Source organism: Telmatherina bonti, assembly GCF_933228915.1.
Source record: "Telmatherina bonti genome assembly, chromosome: 13".
Classification (NCBI taxonomy): Eukaryota; Metazoa; Chordata; class Actinopteri; order Atheriniformes; family Telmatherinidae; genus Telmatherina; species Telmatherina bonti.
In genome coordinates this window covers 3,647,440-3,657,330 of record NC_136611.1, presented here as the reverse complement: position 1 = coordinate 3,657,330, position 9,891 = coordinate 3,647,440, and the positions used below count along the sequence as shown (strand labels likewise).

The 9,891-nt window shown below is 40.5% G+C and overlaps 1 protein-coding gene across 1 annotated transcript in view; it reads left to right on the top strand.

The window, feature by feature from the left end:
- Window positions 1-3,366: 3,366 nt before the first annotated feature.
- LOC306763809 (interleukin-6 receptor subunit beta) overlaps window positions 3,367-9,891 on the top strand; it is a 30,000-nt gene continuing 23,475 nt past the window's right edge. Inside the window, exons 1-8 of the mRNA XM_079250744.1 lie at window positions 3,367-3,409; window positions 4,064-4,168; window positions 5,445-5,556; window positions 5,626-5,759; window positions 5,848-5,978; window positions 7,021-7,183; window positions 7,259-7,341; window positions 9,015-9,207. Of these exons, the coding sequence (XP_079106870.1) occupies window positions 3,373-3,409; window positions 4,064-4,168; window positions 5,445-5,556; window positions 5,626-5,759; window positions 5,848-5,978; window positions 7,021-7,183; window positions 7,259-7,341; window positions 9,015-9,207 (958 nt within the window). The 5' untranslated portion in view covers window positions 3,367-3,372. The remainder of the gene's footprint in view (window positions 3,410-4,063; window positions 4,169-5,444; window positions 5,557-5,625; window positions 5,760-5,847; window positions 5,979-7,020; window positions 7,184-7,258; window positions 7,342-9,014; window positions 9,208-9,891) is intronic.

Here is a 9,891-nt window from a genome sequence, read left to right as displayed (position 1 = left end):
TTCTTTGGAAGAAAAAGAGGAAATTAAATGTGAAACATAGTCGGATGTCGGAGTTTTCTCCTTTTCTTTACTCTGCTGAAAAGAAACCAGATTCCAGATAAAGGAAACTATCAACGTTGTGAAATTAAAATCGGGGGATGTGGTGAGTAGAAAACACGTGGTGAAGGTGTTAAAAGAAAAGTTAACTATCAGTTTCAACCAGAAGGAGAAAAAAGCCTGAATTTGATTAATTAATAGATAGGTAGGTAGGTAGGTCGACATCACATACTGGGGAAGTGAAACAGACCAGACATTACTGGACACAAGATGAAAACACGCTCGGAAATTTTCTTGAATTTTACAAGAGACACTTCACTGCGACCATGCAGCCTCGTTCTAGTCCTTCCTGTCTTCCTGGAAGTACTTACCCTAACTAGCATCTGTTCAGTGCTCAAACATGTAATTCCCCACTCTACCACAAGAGGTCAGCGGTACAACAGAGTAAAGACTTCACATTTATCACATTTATTATATAATCATAAATAAAAGCATTTTCTGAAACGGATGCATCTGTGTGCTAATGCCTCACCTACCTCTGCTGTCAGTTAATGCTATTATGCTTTAGCCTCATAATGCTAACTGCTCGCTAACCTCTGCTGTCAGTTTACGCTACTATGCTTATAGAAGACATGTATTCTGGGGCGTATACAGGTGTTAGTGTGTGTGGGTGTGGTTAAGTGTAAGTGCACAAAGTTGGCACAAAGTTTTAAAAGGTGCACTTTCACTTGGGGAAATGTTTTGGGAAAGGCAGCCGGGTAGCCATAATTTTTGTTGACTGCTTTTCCCTTTTCACTTTACTTCAATATTATTCCGGTTTATTTTCTGTCAAGTCATCACAGCACATTCTCTGTAAATGTAAAGATATGCCGATCCTATGAAAAATAAACCATCTTAAACGCAACTGAATCCATCTCTTTAGAAGGACGAAGCGCGCCACCAACATTACAGGACCCAACACCTCTCAGCGGCTTTAGGAAAAGGAAGCCGCAACAATGCTTTAGCCTCATAATGCTAGCTGCTCGCCAACCTCTGCTGTCAGTTAACGCTGCTATGCTTTAGCGTCATAATGCTAACTGCTCGCCAACCTCTGCTGTCAGTTAACGCTGCCATGCTATAGCGTCATAATGCTAACTGCTCGCCAACCTCTGCTGTCAGTTAACTGAACGCTAGCATGACTGAGCTTCATTGTGGTAATTATGCTAACAGCTCTCCAACCTCTAGCCGCTGTTAGTTCACTAAATTCTTTTGGACACGGCCCTTGTTCTGGAATTGGCTCCGTTCTGGAGACTCAGAATCTCTGGTGAACCGGTGCGTGTTCACACTAGTTTAATCAGATCCAAAGAAAAACTTGTTTCTAAATCATATACACTACTCACAAAAAGTTAGGGATATTTGGCTTTCAGGTGAAATTTATGAAAAATGCAATATGTTCATGCTACAGTGATATAATATCATAAAAGTAAGACATTTAAGTAGAAGGATGCACTACTGATTTCCTCATCTCAAAAAATTCATTCAACACAAAAGGTAACAACAATGGTAGTTACACCACAACAAAAAATTTGAACGTCTCAATATCTGGTCATGTGCCCTTGAGCATCAATTACAGCTTGACAACGACGTCTCATGCTGTTCACAAGGCAACTTATTGCCTGCTGAGGCATGGCATCCCACTCTTCTTGAAGGGCAGCCCTCAGGTCATTGAGGTTCTGGGGTGCAGGGTCTCGAGCCTCTACACGACGGCTCAGCTGATCCCACAGGTTTTCAATGGGATTCAGGTCTGGAGAGAGTGCAGGCCATTCCATTTGAGGTACACCAGTCTCCAACAGCCGTTCCCTGATGATGCGGCCTCGATGAGCAGGAGCATTGTCGTCCATGAAGATGAAATTAGGCCTGTGCTGTTCATGTAGGGGCACAATCACTGGATTAATGATGTTATTCAGGTAGTATGGGCTTGTCACTGTACCATTCACAAAGTGTAGGGCAGTTCTGTACCAAGTGGACACCCCTGCCCACACTGTAACACCGCCACCACCAAAAGCTGGCCTGGTGACAACAGTGGCTGATGCATAGCGCTCTCCCTGACGTCTCCAACATCGTTGCCGGCCATCATTTCTGCTCAGTGTGAATCGACTTTCATCAGAGAACAGCACTGAGGCCCACTGGTTCCTCGTCCAGCGTAAATGCTCCCTGGCCCATGCAAGACGATGATGCCTGTGCCTGGTGGTGTGGTCAGGTACCCGTGCAGGTCGTCTAGCACGCAGACCACGCTGATGGAAACGGTTTGGAATGGTCTGACGTGACACTTGGGTGCCTCTCACCTCTCTTAAACGTGCCTGGAGTTGAGTGGCATTCATCATCCGGTTTCTCAGGGCAGTGTTCACAATGTAGCGGTCATCAGCACGGGATGTGGCCAAAGGACGTCCACTTCTAGGCCTTTCTGTGACTCTTCCAGTCTCTCCATATCTCTGTTGCAACCTGCTGATGACACTCTGTGACACTCCAAGCTCAGTGGCCACTTCTGTCTGAGAACGTCCTGTTTGAAGCATGGCAATGGCAAGGGACTGTTGTTCCATTGTTAGGTGTCGTCTTGGTCTCATGATGTCAAAATGTGAACAGCATGATGAGGACAACTGATAAACACCAGCTCTAACTGGTGTTTAAACATTGCAAAGTTTGAGAAACGGACATCTGACAACAGCGGTCTGAAATTGAACTACATGTGAATTTATTCAGACACATGATCAGTTCCTGGGACAGAAGCTGGTCAATACCTGATAAGATGTCTGCTACGCTTTCTGTTTTTTTAAAAAAGCTTTATTAAAACACGTCTTTCTTGCTCTTGGACGAGTTGTCAGTGAGAACTTTGCAGGTAGAACTGGTCCACCATGCTGGCTTGTTGCACCTGAACGCACCACCTGCTTCAGGATGATCCTGTCATGTGATCTATGTGATGTACAGTTTGTAATGTGACATGTTCTTCATTTTGTTTAATATTTGAGTGGAGCTTTCCTAAAAGCCAGTTTCTGTCAACACAGTTTAAAAGCAGGTGTTCCACACTGGCGGCTTTTCTCTCTGCAGTCATCTGGTTCATGGCAGGCTGTGTGCTGGCTGTCTGACATGACGGTGTGGTGGCGGCCGCCACTGTTTACATGAGCAGAGCAACTTCCTGATCAGCTCCAGTCTGAGGGAACCGAGCTCACCGCCACTCCTCCGACGTGGTTTCCAGCCAGTCCTGTAGGTCCTTCAGCACACAGCTGATCAGATGTGCAGCTGATCTGGGTGCATGGCTAGTTTTTACCTGTAGACATGGACCTTTGGTCTTTTACCTGGATGATGATGAGCTGCTTTTCTGTTGCATTTTCTCTGGGTGAGTTTACCAAAAGCCTCCATAAAAAGACATTAAGATTCTGATTTAACAGATTTACTACAGAAAGATTAATGCAAAATGTCTTTGATTTTAAATTTTAATTTATATTTATAAATCAGTTCTCATACTTCAGTTTTGAGATATTTGTGTGGACTTAAGATGTTGATGTTTCAGGAAGTGTTTTCTTATTTAGGTTTTGCTTTATTCTCTTAGTTTCTGAGACGTTTTAAAATCATTTTATGTTAAAAATTTCAATAGAAACCGTGTTGAACACAATCAGATGCTGCTTTTCTGCCAACTGGGAGACACCATTAGCACTACAATCATTTTTATATATTCCAGAATAAACTGTAATAATACAGAATTTGCCTTTGCTTTTACTTTTTATTAAAGGGCCAAACAAAGACTCCATATTTATATTAAAAATGAGACTTTTGTCCCCATCCTTTTCTCGGATTGGACTCTAAAGGGTTAAATCAGCAGCAGGTATTTAATGTTTTGCTTCTCTGATCTGTAAGTTTTATTGATCAGGTCAAAGTTGTGTGTGTTTTGGTCTGCAGCCTGGAACACGGTGAACACGTCATAAAAACAAACTGCTGAAGACGCTGCGGGGAAATAAAGAGGATCTAAAACTTGGTTTTCTGTGTCTGTTAGAGGTGACGGTGAACGGCAGTCAGCTGATGCTGTGCGATGAAGATGACCATGTGTGTGTCAGCGACCCTGCAGACTGTAGCCCCCCAACATCTTCATCTGTGCAGCGTGAGAACACACACCGTTCTTTATTCTCAATAAATTCAGTTACCTCACAATTTTACATCTGAGATGTTGTAAAACAAAATCAGTCTAAACCTAAATATTACCTATTGTCCCTTTACGCTTAAAATATACAATAACATATGTGGAATAACTGAATGGCAGACACTTAATCTTCTTGCTGAAAGCTAATGGCCAAAAAATTAACTTTCCTGTTCTCAGCAACATTCTGCAAACCTTTTCAGACCGTTGAATTGCTCAGTTTCCAATAACAGCACAGTATCTGTTAAAGTTACCGCTCGGCTGCCGCCATTTTTCAAGTCTTGCCTGGAAACCCATAATGAACGTAACCTTTAAGTAGTTCCAGCATGCGCAGAAACTTTTCAATTGGATAAAAAAGTCTTTCAGATCAGATAAAAAATGCTCCATGTAAACGATAGAGAATGCTAACATAAATTAGCACCATCTTGCTCATTATGCTAACAGCTCTTTAACTTCTAACTGCTGTCAGCTAGCTGAATGCTAATATGAGTTAGCATCATTATGCTCATTATGCTGTCCAAACTCATGCTGTGTTGAGTACTTGTTGAGTATGTACTTGGAAGTAATGTGATCTGAGTTCCCAGTCAGAAATCCAACTGGCTTAACTGAATGCAAAGATGAGTTAGCATCATCTCATACATTGTGCTTATGAACAGGGATCTAAATGTGACTGCTGTCGATTTAGTGAATAAAAAGTTGAGTTAGCGTCATCTTGCTAACAGCTTTCTACAAATATTTCTACATAAACGTTATATTTAACTAATTCTATTTTAGCTTTTTCTGGTATTATTAAAGTACTTTTATTTATTTAGTTGCGTCTTAACCTTGCTGTTATGCTTTTGTTTTGTTACTTGCTAAGAACTTGGATGACTAGAAATGTTCTCCTCTTAAACTCAGTAAAGCAAGGATTTCATCATTAGTTAAGCAGCTTCTCAAATACTCTTCAATGTGTTCACAACTTACTAAAAAAAAGGCACAATATTCATGAGCTGAATAAAAATATTCTCTGTTTCTGTCTTAGCTGCAGACGAACAAGCATGCAACATGTCTCCTTTTAAACTCGTATTAGGACTTTTTAATCTCATAATTATGAGATTTTTATATTTTAAGTGGTGGAAATGGGTGTGAGAGGTGTGTAAAATCATCTGGAATATGACCATAACAGCTAAATTAAATCAGCATGGAGCTGAAAAATTCAGAAGTATTTTTTATTCATTTAATTCTGGTTGCTTTCCTGCAGAGACCCTGAACATGTCATGTTACTACCAGAATGCAGACCGGACCGGATCCATGACATGTGGCTGGACTCCAGAGTCCAGCACCGAGTCCAGAGTTTCTCTGATCTTCACTAGGTGAGCACAGCTCAGCATTCACATTTACATCTCCATGTTAACGTTCGTCTGTTTCCTTTTGTTCTTCAGCAGGAATACAGTCTCATCATGTCAGAGCATCTTTAATCCAGCCGCCACCCTCAACGTGACAGCCAGGATAAGGAACCACGTGACCAGGACCGAGATCTGGTCTCAGCCTCATTCAGTTTTTCTGTATTATGCATGTTAGTCCTCCAAACCTCTTTGATGGATAAGTAGCACAGAAAGCTCAAATGAAAATCAAACCTCCATCTTCTTCTTTCTTCTCCTCAGTCAAACCTTTTCAGCCGGTTTTAACTGTACTTGGCTCCACGGAGGACTCAGTGGTGCTGTCATGGAGAAGCAGCATTCCCGGCAGCTGTTGGCTTCGCTACAGACCCACCAGCACCTCCACGTGGACCCAGGTCGCATCCGCATTGGTCACCTTTTAGATACTTTCCGATACGGTGGAAGGTTTTCTCACCATAGAGAACACGCTGTGGGATTACAGGATGGAGACGGTGTGGAAACGCTCCACAGAACTTGTGGAACAAATGTGTTCATACGTGCCACGGACCTGAACGTTTCCAGGAAAATTCTGAAATATTCCAGGGACATGTCTGGATCATTTCTGGAATATTTCTTTAATATGTCAAGAATAATTTCAGGAATATTTCAGGAACGTTTCAGGAATATTTCTGGAATGTTTCTGGAATATTTCTGGAATATGTCAAGAATAATTTCAGGAATATTTCAGGAACGTTTCAGGAATATTTCTGGAATAAGTCAAGGAAAATTTCAGGAATATTTATGGAATATTTCTGGAATATGTCAAGAAAAATTTCAGGAATATTTATGGAATGTTTTTGGAATATGTCAAGAATAATTTCAGGAATATTTCAAGAACGTTTTGTGGAATATTTCAGGTGAACCTAAAACAGTTCAGGAATACTTCTGGGAAATTTCTGAAACTTTTTAGAAATTATTTTGGAAAATTTTAAGAAATTCCAAAACATTTCTTGAGTATTTTTATGAAAATTAAATCATTACAGAAGGTAAAGCAGTAAAACGAAGCAGCAAACAGCAAAATTTACAATAAAATAAAAGTTTGACGACAAGCTGCTTTACATGAAAATCCATCAAAACATAAAAGCTGAAAGGAAAAAGTATAAAATTCCAACTTCAGATTAAATATTTCCAACAGATGAATGTACTTTTCAGCAGATTAACGGAGAAATTTTGAGCTGAAGGTGAAGATGTGTAAAACTGATGACTCAGCATATTCTTCTTCTCAACTTTACTATTTCATCAGAAAATAATCCTTTGCCTTTCTGAAATGAGGAAGGATGTTTTCTTTTTTTTTTTTTTAACTTCCTTTTGTTTTGACACTGAACTGAAGGTAAAAGAAAGTTCATCTTTTTATGGGCTGGCCTGCAGACCTCCAGACTCAGGTTTATCTGTTTCCAGGTCCAGGACTCCATCCCCGTACACGTCCATTATCAGATGATAAAGTACAGCATCGGCGAGCTGCAGCCGTTCACCGTGTACCGAGCCGCTGTGGCCTGCAGGGGGAAGTTCAGCTGGATGAGCGACTGGAGCGCCGACGTCACCGCGGAGACGCTGGACAGAGGTGAATGTTCACATCCACATATCCGGTTCTGGAGACGCGACTTCCAGTTTACACTTCATCCTGGTTCTTTCCCAGTTCCATCCAGACCTTCAAACATGTGTTACAGACTGGAGGAAACTGGACCTGGAGGATCTACTCGACTTCATCTCATGTGGAAGGTCAATCTCTGAGTTTTAAGTCATTACTTCGTCCTTCTTCATCATGTTCTTCATCATGAGCTCTTCCTCCTGAGGAAACGTGTGGAAAGAAGAAAGAATGAGCGAATAAAAATAACCAGCGAGAAATTAATCTAATTCTTGGAATCTAATTAATCTAGTTTAAAAACAAAGCACTTAATGCCTAAATTATATTTCATATCTTTATCTGCATCCTGCATCTCTGTCATGAGTTTTCTGACAGAGACCTAGGAAAGACCCGACCCAGCCAATCACAGAGTCAGGAAACATTACATCATCCATAGCAACGGGGTCAACTCCGCCCTTAGTAACCGTTCCTCCAGCAGCTTTGTGAAAAGCTATTAGTGCGGACACCAAGCGGCAACCTCCAGCAGTTAAAAGTGAAGCCTATGTGGAAGCACCAAACCCTGCAGATCCCCCTTCATCCACTAGGGGCTGCAAAACAGAACAAATCCCCATAGACTCCCATGTTAAAAAGACCAACTTCACAGCAGGAATAAACATGTTTACAGCAGAAATAAACATGTTTACAGCAGAAATAAACATGTTTACAGCAGAAATAAACATGTTTACAGCAGGAATAAACATATTTACAGCAGAAATAAACACATTTACAGCAGAAATAAACATGTTTACAACAGGAATAAACATGTTTACAGCAGGAATAAACATGTTTACAGCAGAAATAAACATGTTTACAGCAGAAATAAACATGTTTACAGCAGGAATAAACATGTTTACAGCAGAAATAAACATGTTTACAGCAGGAATAGACATGTTTACAGCGGTAATAAACACATTTACAGCAGAAATAAACATGTTTACAACAGGAATAAACATGTTTACAGCGGGAATAAACACATTTACAGCAGAAATAAACATGTTTACAGCAGGAATAAACATGTTTACAGCAGGAATAAACACATTTACAGCAGAAATAAACATGTTTACAGTAGGAATAAACATGTTTACAGCAGAAATAAACATGTTTACAGTAGGAATAAACATGTTTACAGCAGAAATAAACACGTTTACAGCAAAAATAAACATGTTTACAGTAGGAATAAACACGTTTACAGCAGAAATAAACACGTTTACAACAGGAATAAACATGTTTACAGCAGAAATAAACATGTTTACAGCAAAAATAAACATGTTTACAGTAGGAATAAACACGTTTACAGCAGAAATAAACATGTTTACAGCAGGAATAAACATGTTTACAGCAGGAATAAACACGTTTACAGCAGGAATAAACATGTTTACAGCAGGAATAAACATGTTTACAGCAGAAATAAACACGTTTACAGCAAAAATAAACATCTTTACAGCAGGAATAAACACGTTTACAGCAGAAATAAACATGTTTACAGCAGGAATAAACACGTTTACAGCAGGAATAAACACATTTACAGCAGAAATAAATATTGTTTACAGCAGGAATAAACACGTTTACAGCAGAAATAAATATTGTTTACAGCAGGAATAAACACGTTTACAGCTGAAATAAATATTGTTTACAGCAGGAATAAACACGTTTACAGCTGAAATAAATATTGTTTACAGCAGGAATAAACATGTTTACAGAAGAAATAAACATGTTTACAGCAGGAATAAACATCAGTGGTGAAGATTTTGCGCTTTTCTCTTTTCAGCCTCTGGACCCTGAAAGCCGTATCCTTGGATACGAGGTGACCGTCAGTCCAGGTGGGAAGATGGAAAACGTCACAGAGGCGACGGTGCTCCTGGTGGTGGAGGAGGGGAACTGCACCGTCAGCATTCGGGCCTTCAGCGCAGCCAGCATGGGACCTGCTGCACAGCTCAGGATAAACACACACACAAAGACCAGTAAGTATCACACACACAGACCAGTAAGTATCACACACACAGACCAGTAAGTATCACACACACAGACCAGTAAGTATCACACACACAGACCAGTAAGTATCACACACACAGACCAGTAAGTATCACACATAGACCAGTAAGTATCACACACACAGACCAGTAAGTATCACACACAGACCAGTAAGTATCACACACACAGACCAGTAAGTATCACACACACAGACCAGTAAGTATCACACACAGACCAGTAAGTATCACACACACAGACCAGTAAGTATCACACATAGACCAGTAAGTATCACACACATAGACCAGTAAGTATCACACACACAGACCAGTAAGTATCACACACACAGACCAGTAAGTATCACACACAGACCAGTAAGTATCACACATAGACCAGTAAGTATCACACACACAGACCAGTAAGTATCACACACAGACCAGTAAGTATCACACACACAGACCAGTAAGTATCACACACAGACCAGTAAGTATCACACATAGACCAGTAAGTATCACACATAGACCAGTAAGTATCACACACATAGACCAGTAAGTATCACACACAGACCAGTAAGTATCACACACATAGACCAGTAAGTATCACACACACAGACCAGTAAGTATCACACACACAGACCAGTAAGTATCACACACACAGACCAGTAAGTATCACACACA